Below are 22,206 nucleotides of genomic sequence, written 5' to 3' on the forward strand. Positions count from 1 at the left end.
AAATCCAGCTCTAAAATACTAAGCAAACAGACGTAAAGAAAAGCACTATTTAATACTGGAAAATAGTTAGAATGGACAAAATAACATAACATAAACTTTGGAAGATGGATGTTTGGAAATTATAAGATTATGGACAAATGCTGTCCATATTGAGAACGTGTGACCTAGAGCAAAAATTAAGGATTCTGAACATGGCTGATGCTGTTTGTGAAATACCAGCAACTGAAAAAGGGACTGGCTTACAAAATGTTACTTTTTTTTTTTTTTTGTTAAATGCATGAAAGAGCCCATTTCTTATGGTAATATATCTGCAGTTTCTAAATCTGCTTTCAGAGTGTTTCTATCGGGCAGGGATTTTCAGTAACATGCATTTTTAAATTTTCTTTCATTTTTATTTTTACTTTAATACAAAAATTGTTATACTTTCTTGAATATTTAGCTGCCGGCACAATCCTTTTTAGTCCCCAACACTACTCTGTGATCCTTTTTAGGCTCTTATTTACCTTTTTATATTGGCCTTCAAATAGCGCAGTGTCCTGAGGAAACTGCTCCCAGTGGGAAAAAAATCTAAATGGGAGTCCAAGAAATGTATCTTGAGAGACATTACATCCCAATTCTTTGTAGCGTTTTAATAACTTAGTCACAAATTCTCTACTGTTTGGTGCTTTATGGTTGTCAAGAAAGTTCACCACTACATTATTGAACAACTCCCATGCAGGTTTCTCAGTCTTGCATAGTTTTCTGTTAAAATCCTTGTCTTTTATTATTTCCCTTATTTGTGGCCCCACAAAAATGTCTTCCATGATCTTGGCCTCGCTGATTTGTGGAAACTTGTTTGAGGTATGCAAAACTCTTCACCTTCACGATCCATCGCCTTGACAAAGTTCTTTGTCAGTCCAAGTTTTATGGGGAGTGGAGGAAAACTTTTTCTGGAGCTACCAGAGGCTGATGCTGGGCATTCTTTCTTACATAAGTCTAACTGTTTCTTGGTGGCCACTGTTTTTTTTCTGAAATAGTTTTTGCAGTCTCTGCGGTTCCATTTGCAGAGAAAACATACTTTGTATAGGTGACCCACGTACCAACGCTATTGCCTTCAGATCACCACAAATAGTCCACACGTTTTCGTAACGGATTATTGTAAGCAGAAGACGCATATTTTCATATGTTATTTTCAGACTTGCTGCATAAGCAAGAGGAACAGATGGATTTTCACTGCCATTATGCAGCAGTACCGCATTTAAACTGTTTTTTGAGATCTATAAAAGTTTCCATTCTTGAGATCTGTGCTCTTGTCCCATTACATCTAGCAGAAAGTGTGCATCGTTGCAGTAAACTAGATCACCTTCCATTTGAAAATAAGAGTTCATTCTCCTACTGCCTATGGCAGAACATATTATGGTCCCCTGTTCCAACAAATATTAGTATTTGAGCCTCAAAGACAAAATTTTCGCCTGACTTTGTAGACTGATCTCTTGGCTCCCCCCATTCCATTGGAGCAGCAAATGCCATGTGCCATGGTTTACTATGGAACCGACTTGTGAAAAGTGTAACGAAAGATGAACAAAAAATAGGCGGGCTCCTAAGTTAGTTGTAATCTCCAATTTTGCCCTGAAGTACACAATAATTTTTCTTCACCAATATGCTTATACTGTTAGTCACTTCGCCACAAAAATGTAGCAAAACCCCTTAGTGACCAAGCCAATTTTGACCTTAAAAGGGTGGTTCACCCATATTTTTTATTGTCTACTTCGATATTATATTGAGAAACAATGTTTCTCTCAAATATCTTATGTTAGCAATAGTGCCTGTGAGAGGCGCTATTGCAGACCGCTGTTCCCTGCTCCGGTGACATCACGTCAAGTTCCGCACACGTCCCATCCCTGTGGCCGGCTGCAGTCTTCCTGACTCACTGAGCTGTGGGTGGTATTTCACCGCTTGTCACAGCACAGCGTGTCTCCTGCTTGCAGCGTTCTGCTGTGAGGGAGCAGGAAGCAGATGGGTTGTGATGAGCGGTGAAACATCGCTCACAGCTCAGTGAGTCAGGAAGACTGCAGCCAGCCGCAGGGATGTGACATGTGCGGAACTTGACGTGACGTCACCGGAGCAAGGAACAGCGGTCTGCAATAGCGCCTCTCACAGGCACTATTGCCAACACAAGGTATTTGAGAGAAACATTGTTTCTCAATATAATATCGAACTAGACAATAAAAAAATGTGTGAACCACCCCTTTAATGACCTGGCCAAATTTTGGAAATCTGAACAGTGTCTGAACACTTCAATGAATTCCAGTGTTTCTAATATTGTTTTTTTGTGACACTTTGTACGTGGTAAATTTTATGGTCAATATTTGTTGTTTTTATTTTTGAAAATATTTGTACTCGTATTTTAGCACAATTTTTAAAAATGTAGTTTTCAAACTTTCAATTTTTATATTCTTAAACCAGTTAGTCATGCTGTACAAAATAGCTTTTCCCATATGTCTACTTGACATCTGCATCATTTTTCAAAAATCATTTTATTTTGTTGGGATGTTAGAAGTGTTAAAAGTTTAGCAGCAATTTTTTTTTTTTTTATCTTTCTTTATTCATTTTTTTAAAAATGTATCAAACTTGTTTCTTTAGGGACCTATTTAAAGTTAAATGGAATTTGAGGGATCTATATATTGTAAACGCCCCAAAAATTATACCCTTTTAAAAAACACACCTGTCAAATACTTCAAAACTGTTTTCAGGAAATGTTACTCTTTAGGTGCTACACAGAAATTTAATGCAAAATGGAATGAAAAAAAAAAATCATGCTAGGGCTTATTTCTTCAGCGCTCTATTGGGAGACCCAGACGATTGGGGTATAGCTACTGCCCTCCGGAGGCCACACAAAGCACTACACTAAAAAGTGCAAGGCCCCTCCCCTTCTGGCTATACCCCCCCGTGGTATCACGGGTTCTCCAGTTTTCAAGCTTTGTGCGAAGGAGGTCAGACATCCACGCATAGCTCCACAGATTTTAGTCAGCAGTAGCTGCTGACTATTTCGGATGGAAGAAAAGAGGGCCCATATAGGGCCCCCAGCATGCTCCCTTCTCACCCGTTGATGGTGTTGTAAGGTTGAGGTACCTATTGCTGGTACGGAGGCTGGAGCCCACATGCTGCTTTCCTTCCACATCCCCCTGGGGGGCTCTGAGGAAGTGGGATCCTGCCGGCCTCAAAGCTCTGACGCCGGGCTCCATCCACAGACCCATTTGAACCTGCTGGATACGGAGCTGGAGTACCGTTCAGGGACATGGCCCTGCACCATTACAGGTACTCTGTGTCCCCGTACACACAGGCACAGCACACTCCAGACTTGCTGGGTGTGCTAGTGCGCCGGGGACAGTAAAGGGTTACAGTCACTGCAGCTTTGCTGAGTGACTTTGTGTTTTGGGAACTACCGCGCCGGACGCTCCGGGAGCGGCGGCGCGGCTGGGACTTGTAGTTCGCCGGGGACTGGGCGCCGACCGCGCTTTTACGGCGGCGGCGCTTATAACTCCAGTCCCCGGCTTCTGCGGCCTAGTGCCGCTTCGTTCCCGCCCCCTCCCTGTCACTCAGGGAAGGGGACAGACGCTGAGCAATCAGCAGCGCCGAGGGCTGGAGCCTTTTTACATGCTCCAGCCCTCTCACTGCACACTGTCGGACGCCGGATTCCCGCTCTGCCTTGGGGGCACGCCCACGGCCCGCCCCTCCTCACACGAGCTGGGGAAGAAGCCGGCAGCCATTACTGCACCGAGCTCGGACTTTCGGCACCAAGGCAGGACGGTGGCGATCATACACCCGCTTATAGGCGGGCGGTAAGAGGCACACATAGTGCTGACCACGATATAACTGCAGTGTATACATGTGTTGTTTTTAACTACATAGGTCGCTATATGCCCGCTTGGGGAACGACACATCAGCAGCAGGAAAGCAGGTGTGCTAAAGCACAGGCTTTCTAGGCTGCTTGTTTTGCACGACTGAGGTGTTCATTTGTGTTTATGCTGATATGCTATACATTGCACTGTACAGTCGCTAGTCTTAGCTATATTCTCCTGGAATGGCTAGACTACAGCAGCAGAAAACCAAGGGTGCTGGGGCACAGGTTTTTTTCTATGCTGCTTGTATTGCATGGGCTGCAGTGTGCATTTGTACTTGTGCTTGTATGCTATACATTGCACTGTATGGTCACTCTTCTGGGCTATATTCCCCTAGATGACCAGTCTACAGCAGCAGAAGAGCAGAGGTGCTGGGGCACAGGCTTCTATGCTGCTTGGATTGCATGTGCTGCAGTGTTCATTTGTACTTGTGCTTGTATGCTATACATTGCACTGTAGGGTCACTCTTCTGGGCTATATTCCCCTAGATGACTAGTATACAGCAGCAGAAGAGCAGGGGTGCCAGGGCACAGGCTTCTATGCTGCTTGTATTGCTTGTACTGCAGTGGTCTTTTGTACTTTATGCCTGTATGCTATACATTGCAATGTACGGTCACCAATCTTGGCTATATACTTCTAGATAGCTAGTCGGCAGCGGCAAAAAAGCAACACAGATTTCAGTGCTGTTTTTACTACATGGGATGCTGTTCATGACACCGTCCCATTGTGTGCATGCTCCCCTGTAGCACGCCGTCTGCCGGGGTCTCTAGCACTTCGTCTGCCGGGGCTCTACTAGTTGTGGCCAAAGAAACCTCCTGTCAACCCTGTCCATGGACAGGGACGGAGTAGTCATAATATAGAGTCTTGCACCCATGGGCAATCTACTTGACCAAAAGGCAGCTCTTCAGGGCTTTGATACTGACATCGCTCTCAATCCGGATACACCGGGTGGTAACGCCATACGGAATGATCCTATACCGTCCATCAATGGAAGGTTGGATCTTTCTCCCTCAGCTCCCCCAGTGGAGATAGGAGACGAACAGGAGAAGTTCCCTTTCAGTATCTCACGCAGATATTGAGTATTTTTCTGGCCACGCTGACTTCAGAGAAGCAGTCCAGGAACACCACGCTTACCAGATAAGCGTCTTCTCCAAACGTTTTTAGGATACACGTTATCCCTTTTTTCCCCTGACGTGGTCAGCGCTGGACCCAGGGTCCAAAGGTGGATTCTCCAATCTCCAGGCTTGCATATAGAGCCATAGTTGCACTGGAGATGGGGCTTCACTTAAAGATGCCATTCACAGACAGATGGACTCTGGTTGAAATCTGTCTAGGAGGCTATCGGCGTGTCGGTTGCTCCGGCATCCACAGCCGTATTGGCAACCTAACCTTTTCAGCTGTTCTTGCGCAGCTGTCCTTGAGCAGGGACATCTGTACCGCAGAGGCGTCCGTAACCCCGCAATGTCTGCACTGCGACTTACCCTGTTAATACTGTCCTAAAAGTACAGTCGAGGTTTCGGTCCTTCCCAAGCTCCGGCAGGTCCCAATTGTCCTCGTGCAAAAGGGCTACAAAACCTCAGACGGGCTCAGATTCCGGCCGGGCTCAATCTCGCCCAAGGAAGGCAGTCGGAGGAACCGCTACCAAGGCGGTCTCCTCAGGACTCTCAGCTCTCTCTCTCTCTCTCCGCATCCGCGGGTGATGGCAGACTCCCCCGCCTTTGGCGACATTTAGCTGCCACAGGTCACAGACCGGTGGGTGACGGACATTGTGCTCACGTGCACAGGACAGTGTTCTGTTCTCGTCCTCCGACTCCATTCTTCAGAACGGCCCCACCTCTCCACCGAGCAGATGCCCTGCTGCAGGCGGTGGACGCTCTAAGAGCAGAAGGAGTGGTGATCCCTGTCCCCCCTCAGGAACGAGGGCGAGGGTTTGTACTCCAATCTCTTTGTGGCTCCAAAAATGGACGGTTCCTTCCGTCCTGTTCTGGTTCTGAAACTGCTCAACGAGCATGCGAACGCCAGGCGGTTCCGGATGGGATCCCTCCGATCCGTCATTGCCTCAATGTCTCGAGGAGACTTCCTTGCCTCAACAGACATCAAAGATGCCTATCTCCACGTGCCAATTGCTACGGAGCACCAACGTTTTCTACGTTTTGTGATAGGAGACGAACATCTTCTGTTCGTAGCTCTGCCATTCAGTCTGGCGACAGCCCCACAGGTGTGCACCAAGGTCATGGCAGCAGTGGTAGCAGTCTTGCACTCTCACGGACACCCGGTGATCTCGTACTTGGACGATCTACTCGTCAAAGCACCCTCCCTCGAGGCATGCCAACGCAGCCTGAATGTTACGCTGGAGACTCTCCAGACTTTCGGGTGGATCATCAATTTGGCAAGGTCAAATCTGTCTCCGACTCAATCACTAACGTATCTCGGCATGGAGTTTCATACTCTATCAGCCATAGTGAAGCTTCCGCTGAACCAGCAGCGTTTACTGCGGACAGAGGTGCAGTCTCTCCTTCAAGGCCAGTCGCACCCCTTAAGGCGCCTCATGCACTTCCTAAGGAAGATGGTGGCAGCCATCGAGGCAGTTCTCTTTGCGCAGTTTCATCTGCGCCAACGGCAATGGGACATTCTCCGCCAATGGGATGGGCAGTCAACCTCCCTGGACGGGAAGTCTCCCTTTCCCTGACGGCCGAGGACTCTCTGCAATAGTGGCTTATTCCCACCTCATTGTCATAGCCCCCATCCTGGGCAGTGGTCACGACAGATACGAGTCTGTCAGGGTGGGGAGCAGTTTGTCTCCGCCACATGGCTCAGGGGACGTGGACTCAGCAGGAGTCCACCCTTCAGTTCGATGTGCTGGAAATCGGGGCAGGGTATCTTACCCTATTAGCTTTCCAGAAGTGGCTAGAAAGGGAGCAGATCCGAATCCAGTCGGACATCTCCACAGCGGTGGCAACCACCAAGGAGGGACACGCAGTCAGCAGCCTTCCAGGAAGTCCGGCGAAGCCTCATGTGGGTGGAGGACACAGCATCCACCATATCCGCAGTTCACATCCCGGGCGTAGAAAACTGGGAAGCAGACTTCCTCAGTCGCCAGGGCATGGACGCGGGGGAATGGTCCCTTCACCCGGACGTGTTTCAGGAAATCTGTTGCCGCTGGGGGGTGCCGGACGTCGACCTAATGGCGTCTCGGCACACCAACAAGGTCCCGGCATTTATGGCACGGTCGCGCGATCACAGAGCTCTGGCGGCAGACGCCTTAGTGCAAGATTGGTCGCAGTTCCGGCTCACATATGTGTTTCCACCTCTGGCACTCTTGCCCAGAGTACTGCGCAAAAATCAGATCCGATTGCAGCCGCGTCATACTCGTCGCACCAGACTGGCCGAGGAGATCGTGGTACCCGGATCTGTGGCATCTCACGGTCGGCCGACCGGGGTCACTACCAGACCGACCAGACTTACTGTCTCAAGGGCCGTTTTCTCCATCGGAATTCTGCGGCCCTGAACCTGACTGTGTGGCTTTTGTGTCCTGGATCCTAGCGTCTTCAGGATTATCCCAAGGGGTCGTTGCCACCATGAGACAGGCTAGGAAGCCCACGTCTGCTAAGATCTACCACAGAACGTGGAAGATTTTCTTAATCTGGTGCTCTACTCAGGGAGTGTCTCCCTGGCCATTTGCATTGCCTATCTTTCTTTCCTTCCTACAATAGGAGTTAGAAAAGGGCTTGTCGCTAGACTCCCTCAAAGGGCAAGTCTCAGCACTATCCGTGTTTTTTCAGAAGCGTCTAGCACGTCTTTCTAAGGTGCGCACGTTCCCGCAGGGGGTTTGTCATATCGTACCCCCGTACAAGCGGCCGTTGGATCCATGGGATCTGAACAGGGTTCTAGTTGCTCTCCAGAAGCCGCCTTTCGAGCCTCTGAAGGAAGTTTCCTTTTCTCGCCTGTCACAGAAGGTGGCGTTTCTCGTTGCGATCACATCGCTTCGGCGAGTGTCTGAGCTGGCAGCTCTGTCATCCAAGGCTCCCTTCCTGGTGTTTCACCAGGACAAGGTAGTGCTGCGCATCATTCCGGAGTTTCTCCCTAAGGTCGTATCCTCGTTTCATCTTAATCAGGATATCTCCTTACCGTCCTTTTGCACTCATCCGGTTCACCGGTATGAGAATGATTTACGTTTGCTAGATCTGGTGAGAGCACTCAGAATCTACATTTCCCGCACGGCGCCCATACGCCGTTCCGATGCCCTTGTCGCTGGTACGCGCAAGAGGTTGCAGGCTTCTAAAGCCACCCTGGCTCGATGGATCAAAGAACCAATTCTGGAAGCCTACCGTTCTGCAGGGCTTCCGGTTCTTTCAGGGCTGAAAGCCCATTCAACCAGAGCCGTGAGTGCGTCCTGGGCGCTACGACACCAGGCTTCGGCTCAACAGGTGTGCCAGGCAGCTACCTGGTCGAGTCTGCACACTTTCACCAAACATTATCAGGTGCATACCTATGCTTCGGCGGATGCCAGCTTAGGTAGAAGAGTCCTGCAGGCGGCAGTGACATCCCCGTAGGGGAGGGCTGTTTTGCAGCTCTAACATGAGGTATCTCTTTACCCACCCAGGGACAGCTTTTGGACGTCCCAATCGTCTGGGTCTCCCAATAGAGCGCTGAAGAAGAAGGGAATTTTGTTACTTACCGTAAATTCCTTTTCTTCTAGCTCTTATTGGGAGACCCAGCACCCGCCCTGTTGTCCTTCGGGATTTCTTGGTTGTTTGCGGGTACACATGTTGTTCATGTTGAACGGTTTTTCAGTTCTCCGACGTTATTCGGAGTTAATTTGTTTAAACCAGTTATTGGCTTCCTCCTTCTTGCTTTGGCACTAAAACTGGAGAACCCGTGATACCACGGGGGGGTATAGCCAGAAGGGGAGGGGCCTTGCACTTTTTAGTGTAGTGCTTTGTGTGGCCTCCGGAGGGCAGTAGCTATACCCCAATCGTCTGGGTCTCCCAATAAGAGCTAGAAGAAAAGGAATTTACGGTAAGTAACAAAATTCCCTTCTTTCGGGGTAGGGCTTATTTTCAGGGAAACAGTACTACACGGAATTTAATAACGAGTCGTTATATTGAAAATTTGTATTGTTTTTTTACAAAAATTTTGTTTTTGAAAGCGGTAACGCAAAAAATTGGACCCTACAGTTTATTCACTGATGAGCTCAGCGAAACCCCACATGTAGTCAAACACTTCTGTTTGGACAAACAGCAGGGCTCACAAGGGAAGGAGCACCATTTATAGTTTGAAAGACAAATTTAGCTGAATTGGACTCCAGGCGTCATGCCACATTTGCAGGGCCCGTTGGTGCCTAAACACCAGAGACGCCAAACAAGTGATCCCATTTTGAAAACTACACCCCCAAGCGTTTTATCTACAATAAACTAAACTGAGTGGTATTGTAAAATGGAAGTGTTTAGGAACTGCTGTAATTGAGCCATAAAGTGGCAGAACACATTAGTGGGGTCACCAACTTGATAACGAAAGTCTGAGTCAATAACTGCAGCTCCAAACCTCTCCTGGCATTAATAGGAGTATAAAATTGTGATCTCAGAGCTTCGTAGCTTTGGTTTCCAATGGCCGAACAGCTACATGAAGCCTTACACCACCAAGCACACAGCCAAGTGTTGGAAGGATGTAAAGCCGCCACTAGTCTCTGGAAATGTACTTGTGGATGACTAATCACGCTGCTTTATCTGGCCGCAAAGAAAGTCCTACAAATAAGGAGTTCTGTTTAAACAAACAATCCAATAAAGAGAGCGACCCCTATAGGTGATATAAAAAAAGGAAAATATTTATTAAAAGACAAAATAGATTAATATACAATTTAAATGCATGGTAATAAGGGAGTGGAAGTTGACATGACCACCCATGATACATAAACCAGCATAGATAACTACAACTAATATTACCCATAGTATGTGAAAAGAAAAATGACCACGCTTTGCAAGGTAATAATTGAGAGAGTGTATGAAACACCAATAAGTAAATAATTACATATAGCAGAATATGTATTTAGTACAAGGCAAGCAGGTCAATATTCACATAAGATGACTTGCACTAGTCCAATAATATCCGGATTCTACGGTATTAGGAGTTTTTATGGATAGGAGAAAATATTTAGTAAAAAGTATAGTAAAGTGCCTAGTGCCACTCCAGCGATACCCCATGAGATGAAAGGATCCACCGCTCTCCATATACAACTTTTATTTGTTTGCGTGAGGGATGTAGATCTAATATTGACCTGTTTGCCTTCTATTAAATAAAATTATGCAATATATATTCATTGGCGATTCTTACACTCTCAATTGTTACCAAACTAATATTGTGGTAATTTTTCTCCTTTTTTTTTTTTTTCTCTTCACATATTATGGGTAATAATAACACTGGGGAACAATTTGAAAAAAAAATTCTGTTGAATTAGGTTTTTGAGCTGATTTATACTAAAATTGGCATGCTGATTCCAAAAATGTAGTCAGTTTTTTTCTATCACGTCAAGTTTTTCCTCCTCAACTTCCCTGCCATAGAAGCACACTTGCACTGATTTCTGTAATAAGACTTATCTGAGTACAATTCGACTCATATAGAGCTACGTGGCAACATGATAGTGTTAAAAAACATATTTGTCATGCCTATTTCGTATATATTTCATTTTTTGTTCATATTTGTACTATTTAAAAAAAACAAACACTTTTTAGGTACAGTAGTTTACATATTTTTGAGAAGACAAAAATCCTATAGTTCAAAAACTTGACGTGATAGAGAAAAACTGAGATCATTTCTGGATTCAGTATCCAAAAATTAATTAAGAACAGTTGTCTGACCTAACTCCTAAAAAATTGCGTTCCCCAGTGTAATTTTAGTTTAGTTATCTAGGCTACTGATATATGTATCGTGTGGTCTCTTCTTTTCACCATCAACTTTCACTCCTTCATTATCTTGCATTTTAATTGTATATTAATCCCCTTTGTCATTTAATAAAGAATTTCCTTTTATACCACCTATGGAGGTCGTTTTCTTTATTGGATTTTTTTCCTCTGGTAGTCTGATGGATATGAGTGAAATACTGACCGTGAAAAGGTCGACTTAGTATACAATGTATGCCCAACCATGTAGATTGTCACCACCAAGTCACTCATCAAATCTTAACTAATTTATCTACAGAGTGATTCCTATTTATTGGTTACCTACATCCAAGCTGAGATTTACATGTAGAGTTCCTGGCTTCGCTCCGATTAAACTTTCAAAATATTTTTCTTCACAGTCATTGAGAGAACTGTTTCTTTTGCACCTATAATGATATTATCACCTGAGCAACATTAGGGAATACTTTAAAACATTACTTGTGAGGGGGCTTGAGTTGTCAAATTAAGTATTAAAGTACTGACTTGTGTAGCACTTGAGATCTTTTTAAAGAAAGAATTAAAAAAAAAAATACTGTGCCGTCCTCCCCAATTTTGATACCTAGCCAGGATAAAGCAGACAACTGGGGGCTCATATTCTCAGGCTGGGGAGGCCCATGGTTATTGGGCCCCCTCAGCCTAAAAATAGCCTGCAGTCGCCAAGAATTGTCGTGTCCATTTGATGTGACAATCTCTGCACTTTACCCTGCTCATCCTGATTTGCCCTGGTGCGGTAACAATTGGGGTAATATAAGGGGTTATTGACCGCTCACAGCTGCCACTAAGTCATAGATTAGTAATGCGTAGGGTTTATGAGAACCTCCCCCCCCCCATTACTAATTATGTAAGTGAAGGGAAATAAACAGAAACAGAGAAAAATCCTTTATTTGAAATGAAGCAAAATAAAACACCCTCTTTATCCAATTTATTTACCCACCAAACACCCAGATCCGACGTAATCCACACCAGGGCCCATGACCATCCCAGCTTTGCTATATCCTGAAGTCACAGGGTGCAGGCACATTATACAACATGACCGCCCACTGTGGCTTCAAGCAGACACTGACTGAGCCACAGCAGTGAGCGGTAACATCATGGAGTTTATCTGCGGTCATAGCTTTGGGTTCCCACAGTACCCCACCTATGACCACAGGTACACTCACCTCAGGTGAACTGATTGAATTAAGTGACTTCACCTAAAGGCCCCGTCACACTAAGCAACATCGCTAGCAACATCGCTGGTAACGAACAACTTTTGTGACGTTGCTAGCGATGTTGCTGTGTGTGACATCCAGCAACAACCTGGCCCCTGCTGTGAGGTCGTTGGTTGTTGCTGAATGTCCTGGGCCATTTTTTAGTTGTTGCTGTCCCGCTGTGAAGCACAGATCGCTGTGTGTGACAGCGAGACAGCAACAACTAATGTGCAGTGAGCAGGGAGCCAGCTTCTGCTGAGGCTGGTAACTAATGTAAACATCGGGTAACCAAGAAGCCCTGTCCTTGGTTACCCGATATTTACCTTTGATACCAGCCTCCTCCGCTCTCACTGCCTGTGCTGCCGGCTCCTGCTCTGTGCACATGTAGCTGCAGCACACATCAGGTAATTAACCCGATGTGTGCTGTAGCTAGGAGAGCAAGGAGCCAGCACTAAGCATTGTGCGCTGCTCCCTGCTCTGTGCACATTTAGCTGCAGCACACATCAGGCAATTAACCCGATGTGTGCTGTAACTAGGAGAGCAAGGAGCCAGCGCTCAGTGTGCGCTGCTCCCTGCTCTGTGCACATTTAGCTGCAGCACACATCGGGTTAATTAACCTGATGTGTGCTGTAACTAGGAGACTGGGGGCTGGTCACTGGTTGCTGGTGAGCTCACCAGCAACTCGTGTAGCCACGCTCCAGCGATCCCTGCCAGGTCAGGTTGCTGGTGGGATCGCTGGAGCGTCGCAGTGTGACAGCTCACCAGCAACCTCCTAGCAACTTACCAGCGATCCCTATCGTTGTTGGGATCGCTGGTAAGTTGCTTAGTGTGACTGGACCTTTAGGTGAACTGAGTTCAATCAGAGCTGCATCTCCTGGCAGAAAACAGTGTTTATTTTTGTCAAGAGATGCAGATTTGTTGCTGAAATTTATACACCAAATTTCTGCACCAAATCTGCATCTTCTGGCAAAAAAATACCCGCATCAAAACGCAGTAGTATCCGGTATGGACCCCGAACTTTACAAATCAGGTTTGCCTATCAATACTCATGTCTCATCCAAAACTCAGACAATTTATTTGTTTTCTCATTGGTATTTCATATACAATCTGTTTTTAAACTGCAGCATTTATTAAAAATGTACAAGACTAAACACCATTTTCTGTGTTAACCCCTCCACGACTTTTGACATAATGGTACATCCAAAATGGTGTTCCTGCCTTTGATGTGCACTCGCATGCTGCAACCACATTTAATCAGCCGTCATGTTTTTCTAAAAGCCGCGGGTCAGTTGCAGATCTGCCCACGGCTGTTAACCTGTTAATTCCCACTGTGAATATCTGACAGCAGGATCTAACACATGCTAGCAGGACGGCGAATCATAACCTGCTTCCATCTGTGTGCCCATGACGTGATTGTGGGGCGCCAATTGGTTTTCATAGCTGTCACTGCAATCCTTGTGTGAATGCTGGGTGTGACTCAGCGTTCAAAAGAGATTGTTTTTTTATCCTGTACAGAGCAGTGCTGATTATTTAAATTATTAAATACAATAAAAAGTGAAAAAAAAAAAGTTTTGGAAAATGTGAATAAAAACCACTTAAAATCACCCCCTTTTACCCCATTTAAGTAAAAACCATAAAAAATAATAACGCATATTTGGCATCACTGCCTTCGTGTAGATTTTATCTATCAAAACACAAAATAAATTAATCCAGTCCGTAAATAATATAACAAGAAAAAAAAATCATCATATTTACCCCAAAAAAGTATCCGTAAACCTGTCCGTTCACGGCACAAAAATAATAAGCCCTCACACAGCACCAGATCCTAAAAAAGGAAAACTCTATGGGTCCTGGAAAATGGCAACAAAAGCAAAAAAGTTTTACTTACAATTTTTTTTTTAAAAAAAAATCTCCACTTAATCCCTTAAGGATCAGGCGATTTTTAGTTTTTGCACTTTAATTTTTTTCTCTTACTGCAAAAAACAAGCCCTGATATGGCTTTGTGGATGGAAAAATAAAAATGCTATGGCTCTTGGAACAAGGGGAGGAAAAAACAGAAAATCGCTCCTTCGTGAATGGGTTAAGGAATTGCATTGTGGCCTTATTTATCAGATGCTATACAGTGTCTGACTATGGAATTCAATTGTTTTTGGGAAGGGGGGAGAAGGTCACCTTAGCCTTGATTAATCTGACACAGAAAAAGAGAGTGCGTTTTGCAAATATTTTTACACACATAAGTTGGATCTATTTTTTGACGTACTGCACTTAGCCTGAAAATGCGGTTGTGTCAACTTGGGCTAATATTGATTTTGGCTACACAGAAATTATAGGAAATTTTGGATTTCTGAAGACTACAGTATCATTGTAGCGGTTATGTGTCCACATTCCCTTTCATGAGTTGGAATGTAGTCGCTGGACATTTGTGTAGTCATGTGGCCAGTAGTCACTGCAACCCTAGCCTAATCATTATTTATGCACTCAGAAAAGTGACCGTAACATGCAAACTATTCTGATTTAAGTAAAAATAATGCAGCAATGCTTCTTTTCTTCGGATGTACATATAAGTTCAATTTCTCTACATTATGGGTCTGAAACCCAAATTTGTGTTCAACTTCATCATTTTTCAACCTTAGAATGCATCTTGGCGTAAAACGGCATCACTTGATTGTCGCAGCCCTTGAAGGAGAATTTTAGTTTGCAAAACAAATTGGTGAAAGGCCTCAAAATAGAGCGATGACAGAGGCAAAATAGCTCCTACACACTGGATACATGGCAAACCCAAACATCCTAAAAATTGTATATAAAATTATACTGTTGATATTTCTATATAAATATTTCTGCAAAAAAATGTGAAACTGGATATATGGTGTCAAGGTTTCACATTTGGTCTTTCATTACGACAAATGCTGGGCAATTGCATTGCATTAAGGCTTTATTTATTCCACAGGGTGGCAAAGGTTCGGCCCCTCCTCCTCTACTGCCAGGCCTAGGAGGACAGTCTAACTCTCAAGGACGTCCACCACCACTGAGCCAAGGACCTACTTCGAACAAAGGTATTCTATCATCCATCTCATGGTTGTTGTTCACACTTGTGTTTTGTTGCGACTTCAATCCATTGAAGACGTTCTAAATCAAAGCAAAGGTTTTATCTATGATGCAAAGATTTCCAAATACATTCTTAAAGGATAGAGGTGATGATCCTTCAGAAGTAGACTGATGATTGTACGGTCTATCTCCTTGTGAACGATTGTTAGACGTAGCGTTCAATCTATTGAGTCCTTCAGACTAACTGTACGTGTTCAGTGACACATATTGAAAGAGATACCATCTTTTCTTCTTTTATTTTTTTTATATAGCGCTAACATATTCCGCAGTGCTTTACATACATCAGGAACATTGTTCCCATTGGGGCTCACAATCTAAATTCCCTATCTGTATGTCTTTGAAATGTGGGAGGAAACCGGAGAACCCGGAGGAAACCCATGCAAACACAAGGAGAACATACAAACTCCTTGCAGATGTTGTCCTTGGTGGGTTTCGAACCCAGGACTCCAGCGTGGCAACACTACAGTGCTAACCACTGAGCCATCGTGCCGCCCGTACCATCCTTCTGGGAATGTCTTTTGCAGAAACATCTTTCATGGGCTCCTAACAAAAAATGGAAACATGGCCAACATTTTGCTAGAAGACGACAGTGTGTCATAGGTCAGCTAAAATGGCAGATCAGGGATAAATGTAACTATTTTGATCATATTTAGACTGTATGGCCACCTTGAAGAAGTAACGCAATACTTCTAGGGAGGTGTATTCGTTGTGGAATAATAATTTCCAAAGTGATTTAGTGATCTGATTACAGGTTCCTGCACCATAATGGTTTTTCTTAATAACTATGAGAATGTATCATTTAGAAAAGGCATTGTAAATAATTTTAATTTTTTTTTTTTTACAGATGCTTTTTCCTAATATTTTTTTGATTCTGTCAACTTCTATTTAAGCTATAATCTAAGAACAAAAAATCTCTCGACTTCAGTCTATTGAGCTTGCTGAAAATGCAATAGTAGTATATTATTGAATTTGGTACACTGTAGCCTTCAAAGTGTAGCCAGTATGCAATATGAATGTCTGCCTCTTTGTAGTTTTTCTTTCTTAGGCTTGTAGTCATGCTCTGCAGTATTTTTCTTAAATGTTATTGGTCAGAGATTTTATCTTGCGTTCTTGGCTTGTAGGTGACATGCGTGGTTCTTCAAATCATCAGTCGGAACGGAGACGGGAGTCAAGTCCTTTCAGAGGTGGACCAGAGTGGATGGACTCTAGAGACAATAGAGGACCACCTGACAGAAGGGGTCCACTCTCTGAGGTGAATGAGCACCCTGATGATTATCAACAGGAGGATCGTTATGGACCTCGAGGACGTGAATTTGATGGAAGAAGTAGTGGACCCTCATTGCAAGATGAAAAGTGGAGACGTAGCGGTTCAGGCCCTCAGTTTCCCTCAAATCATAGAGACTTCCCAGATCGAGAGGGAAGAGAGTCAAATCGATGGGAGGGAAGGAGACACTCAGATGATCAGTATGCCAGAGACTCTGAGGATACAAGGTTCCGTGGACAGAGAGATGAAAGGTAAGTGAATTGAATGTATTCAGACAGCATACTCAGGCGATTTGGTGGCTTATTATAGGGTTTGTACAAAACACTACTTTGCCAAAAAAATTAGTTTTGTGTTTCAATATTGCTTTTACTTTTTTGCAGTTTTCGACGGAGTGGTCCTTCAAGACATGAAGGACGTGGTTCTCGTGGAAGAGAAGGATTTTCTAATTCTGAAGACTTTGGTTCCAGTGATGGTTATGATAAGGAGGAATCTGGTAGAGGGCGAGAGAGTTCTAGAGGACGTGGTCGTGCTCCTCAGAGAGGTGAGCTTGGTTTATTGACAGGAAATGCTATTAACTTCTAGATATGTTTACTAATAGGGAAGTGCTTAGTTTGCTTTTAATACACTTTTCTCCATCGTTTCATTGGGGGACACAGGACCATGGGTTATGCTGCTGTCACTAGGAGGCTGACACTAAGTAAACAGAAAAAGTTAGCTCCTCCTCAGCAGCATACACCCTGAGCCGGAGGCGGACTCAATCAGTTTTTAGCTTAGTGTCGTAGGAGGCTGATGTGGGCCGTCTCGGCCTCCCTCAGCCATTTGTTTTTTGCGCCTTTTTTCCCTATTTTCGGCGCCGCTCATCGCTCTCATACCTGTCTTCTTGTTTTCTGCAGGTATTTTATTCATCATTCTCCGCAGCCCTGTGGGTACCACTCCCCAGGGTCGCAGGGGTTTCAGACTTTGGGCCCTCTCCCCCGTCCATCCCCATGGTACCACTCCTGGGGGTGTTCGTGTGGGCAGGTTGTCGTGGGCACCCCTGATTCGCCCTGCGGTATCACCCCAAAGGGCGTACAGGGGACATACAGCAGGGATGGGACCTCAGCAGCGCGTCTGAAATCTGATGGGGCCCGCATCGCTGCCTTCTCCTGAGGGGGGGCTCCTTCCCCCATCATGATGCCCACTTCCCTGCCTCAGCACGCTGCTCCCCCGGAGCCAGCAGTCTCCCTGGACGGGGGCACGGCACACAGGCAGGGGCAGGGCGCCCTGCCTGCGCCGCATCCATTTCTGGACCAACGCCACCGAGATCAGGTAGGACCGACCTTCTCCTACCTTCTTCCCAGGCGGCTGCAAAATTGAGGCCCCGGTCTCGGCCTAGTCTGCGCCCCGGCCACATCTCAGCAGTCGGCGGCGCGCGCCGGCTCAAGCCCACAGCTCTCTCTGGGCGCTCCGGTCATCGCCGCTGCCCCACCACTGTTTGCAGGTAGGACCGCCGGTCTCTACCTCCCCGCGAGCCGGCAGCCCCAAAATTTAGGCCCCGGCTCGGGCCTTGTCTCCAGTGTCCCAGGCCCGCCCTCCACTACAGTGCGATTGGTCGCCGGCCGTCCGTCTCCGCCCTCCGCTCTGCCACAGGCATCACAGGGGGGGCGGTGGCTGTGTGTTTTCCCGCTCTCCAGACTTCATCTTATCAAAAAAAAAAAAAAAAAAGTAGAAAAGAAATAGAACTCCCGGTGTGCGGCTTGCTGAGGCTGCAGCAACCGGTTATAACAGTTAAAACAAGCCTTCAAAAGAGCCACAATCATATGAGGATTGTGTTTTTATAGTGTTTCAGGTGCATGTGTGTATGTGTATGTATATATATGTATATATATATATGTGTGTATATATATATATATATGTATGTGTATATATATGTATATGGGTATATATATGTAGATTGATTTGTACAGGCACTATAGATACAGACTTATAGAAGGGAACGGTGTTTTTTTTTCACTGCCAAGATATATTCCCAGAATAATACCTCAATTGTGAATTCACCCAAATCTTTCAGATTTAGTAATCACAGCCACCGCAGCCCCTGACACAGCAGGTCCCGGCATCCCGCCCCGGCCGGCTGGTTAGCGCCCCGGGCTCAAACCATAAATCCCCTCGCTGATGTCTTCGGATTGGTGCGCATACGCTGCGTCCCTGACGGACGCTCTGTCATACCTACACAGGACTGGCGCAATCCCCTCGGGGAGTTTTCACCTTCATCCCCAGGTCCAGACGGCTGCTCCTCCGTAGCCTTTCGACCTCTCAGGTGATGGCCCAAGCGTACCGCCTCTGCTGGATTCCAAGTGGGCGCATGATGTTCGGCACCTGAGAATAACCTGGTAGAAACGGTGAGTCAAGCCATAAAGGTGCGAACAGCCCCTTTTTTCTTTCCGGGCACGCACAGGGGGAGGTGAGTCCCGTACCAGGGGCCCCCTTTTTTCCCCCGCTCAACGCGGACCCGCTAGGTCTCATCTTCTGCAGGCCCCCAGGTTTTTCACCTTAATTCCCAGGTCCAGTCTGCCTCTCCTCCGGTAGCCTTTCGACCTCTCGGGTGATGGCCCAGGCGTTCCACCTCTGCTGGACTCCAAGCAGGAGGACCCGGATGTTTGGCGCATAACGATTAGCCTGGTTGAAATGATGAATCAAGCCTTAAAGGTACGGTCAGCCCTTTTCTCTCAGTGCACTCGCCGGGGGAGGTGAGTCCCGTACCAGGGACTTTATCCACTACTCGAAGCGGACCCGCCAGGTCTCGCCTTCGGCGCCTCCCCCTGGTTTTTCCTTCATTCCCAGGTACAAGCTACCGCTCCACCGGAAGCCTTCCGACATCTCTGGTGATGACCCAGGCGTACCACCTCTGCTGGATTCCGAGCAGGCGCCCGATATTCAGCGCAGGGCGAATAGACTGGAGGAAATGGTGAGTCAGACCATAAGCGCACAGATAGTCCTCTTCTCCTCTCTGAGCACACAGGTTTCCTTGAGGACTTTTCCGGCAATCCCGTGATGAATTCAGTGGACATCCAGTAGTTCGCTGATGTGCTGCATCATCACAGACAACAACCAGACACGACGTTTACCAGCGGTAAGTCTTGTATTGTCATTATCCCTTCTCCAAAGGGGCTCCGGAGAAAAGGGGCATGCCCCCCTGTGATCGGCCCGCCAGGGTTCCGCCTGGCTTGTCATCCCTAAGGTGACGTCTCTCAGGGACTCCACGGACACCTTTCCATCTCTGTCCAGCGGACTACGTTCCATCTCTGCCGATTCAGGACTGGTTGACATCTTTGGTAAGTACCTTATCATCACAGCCCTGGCGTCTGCCAGCTACACGGCCTGAGCCTATAGCAGCAGTGTGACCACCCGTCGAGACCTCTGACTCAGGATCTGAAACGCGGAGGCGGCATCTAGGGAGTCGCTGTCTTCCCTTACGCCCTTAGGTGGCCGTCCCGTCGGAGATGGGCTAATCCAGTGGATCCCCTAGGCTACGTGAGGGTGGAATACTCCTTCCCCTAGGCTACGTGAAGGAAGAGCACAGCTCTTCCCAGCATCGGCCCAGACGCTCGGGATCGTCGCCTCACCGCTCGATCCCAGTCTGTTCGAGCCGCAAACGTCAGGGCGCCGCTATCTCTCAGCAGTCCCTCCGCCTTGCATCGCTGCGGACCATTCCAGCTTTGTTTAAGAAGCGCTTGCAGGGATCAGGACGGCTGTCCCTGCACAGCCTACTCGACAGGGCCGCTAAGTTCACTCCACCCAGAAACGACCTGGTGGTTTAGACTTCCCCCTAGTCTTGGGGTTTAGACAGTCACTGTTACTCCTCCGCTACTAGGGTAGCTGAGCTACCGCTGGGAGTCCTATCAGGCCCCGGCCCGGTAGATCATTCCTTTAGGCACGGTATTCGAGCCCGTCCGAGGGAAGTTACTCTTCACGCAGGAGTAGTTTTCTTTCCCGCACCGAGTCGGGTTCGGTATGCGAGTCCTTGGCTGTTGGTGGAGGTGATAGCAGCGGTACACTTACCAGTTTTTCATCTTTGGCCTTCCACGGGATCCCACTGAAGAACGAAGACAGGTAGCTTCCGTTTGCCCTGGGAACCCGCCAACCACTTCCTAGTGGACCAGTCTTCATAACCGTCCCTCGGGAGGGTCCTCTCTCCTTCTTCTCTGGAGGATAGTATCTACCGTCACCAGTCTCCTGTGCTAGGGTACGCTATCCCACCATCCCACAACACGGTCCCGAGGGTCACCACTAGAGGTTGCCCCCCCCTTTTTCAACATTCCGGAAGCCAGAGCCATCCGGTTAGCTGGTTACGATTTTCTTCACTGGGACGAGGTTACCCGGTCAGGTTCCAGTCGAACCATGCCACAGCGGTGGCGTGCATCTTACACCGGGGAAGCGCAAGGAGTGTCATGTCAAGGGAAGACGTTAAGAGGATCTTGCTCTGGGCCGGATCTCGTCGCTCTCTAATCTCGGCAGTACAAATCCCTACCATGGACGTTTGGACGGCCGTTTTTTTCCCGGCAGGAAGGGCCTCGCCTAGGCAAATGGCTTTTCAACAGGGTCGTCACCAGCCAGATCTACGACGAAGGGAAACCTACAATCGTGGTCCTATGGACCTCCCGATCCCACTTTAAGTCAACGGGGCATCAAGGGTGTCCTCCTTCTCTGCACTAGGTGTCGATGCCCCCACCCGTCCGGGAGGCCAGTTCAATCTCTTGGGCATCTTCCCTCGGCTTCCCATGATCTCGAGGGTTCTCAAGTTGGACCAAGGCAGAGGGTGGCTCTGGAGTGGCCCAGGCGACCATAGTTAACAAAACTCACTCAACTCCTCGCAGATACTCCGTGGCGCCTTCCAGACCGTCCAGTTCTTCTGAGTCGGGGCCCTCTCTTCCACGAGGTCTCAAAGGTCCTAGGTTTGCGGCCTTAATAGCGGATCCCGGGTACTTGCTTGCACAGGCCGGTTGGCAAGAAGGATGCAAACAATGATGGAGACCGGGAAGATGGTTTATTACCACACGTGAAGAGCTCCTCCGGGATGTGAGGAGCGCATCTTCTCTTCTCTTCTCTCTCTCTCTCTCTCCCTCCCTTCCGGCACTGCTACCATGCTTGCAGTCAGATCTGGATGCGGTTTTTTCTAGCGCGTCCCGCTAGGGGCCGAGTGTCGACGCGGTCATTTCAATTTCAGAGACTTATCACTTCTTGTCACACGATCAGGTTTTTCACGCAGAGAAGCGTCCGTCTGGCTCGGCGGCATCACCGTCCACTAGACACGCGGGACCTGGCTCCCGGTTTGGACCTTGCCGAGTGCTTTCTACTCCCACCTGTTTGGATAGGTGGGCTCCTCGTGGCCGTCTCTTCTGCAAGGGGCATCAGGGCGGACAGCCCTCTCTTGCTGCTTTTTCCCCCCTTTTTCCGGGTCATCCAGCAGGACAAGGGGGGTGCTCCGGCCACAACTCCCCCTTTTCGATCCAAGGCAACTGCCTTCCTTCCAGTTAAGGGGATTGAGTTTCGAAATCGGTCCTAGTCTCTTCTCTCAGCCTAAAAAAGGGGGCCTAGTTTGTTCCTGAGCTGGCTCGTGCCCTCAGTCGTTTATGTCTTCAGGACCGGACTTTCGGTTTACGCCGGCAGTCAGTTCCTCTTTTCACTCGCTCCCCGGAGTCGCATGCCAGCGCCCAGGTCCAAGATTGCCACATGGATTCATTCCGTGATGTTGTGAAGCCTATTGCATAGTGGACGGACCTCTACCGCATTCTACGGTCCAAGGGAAGCCTCTTGGAAGATTGGACTTCAGACGTTGGTCGACCATGTCC

The 22,206-nt window shown here is 47.3% G+C and overlaps 1 protein-coding gene across 3 annotated transcripts in view; it reads left to right on the plus strand.

The window, feature by feature from the left end:
- Window positions 1–22,206, plus strand: part of WDR33 (WD repeat domain 33) — a 180,782-nt gene that overhangs the window by 143,969 nt on the left and 14,607 nt on the right. For all 3 annotated transcript variants that reach the window (XM_075340837.1, XM_075340838.1, XM_075340839.1), the window contains exons 17-19: window positions 14,954–15,059; window positions 16,233–16,626; window positions 16,756–16,916. In XM_075340837.1, coding sequence (XP_075196952.1) covers window positions 14,954–15,059; window positions 16,233–16,626; window positions 16,756–16,916 — 661 coding nt within the window. The remainder of the gene's footprint in view (window positions 1–14,953; window positions 15,060–16,232; window positions 16,627–16,755; window positions 16,917–22,206) is intronic.

Source organism: Anomaloglossus baeobatrachus, chromosome 3 (assembly GCF_048569485.1).
Source record: "Anomaloglossus baeobatrachus isolate aAnoBae1 chromosome 3, aAnoBae1.hap1, whole genome shotgun sequence".
Classification (NCBI taxonomy): Eukaryota; Metazoa; Chordata; class Amphibia; order Anura; family Aromobatidae; genus Anomaloglossus; species Anomaloglossus baeobatrachus.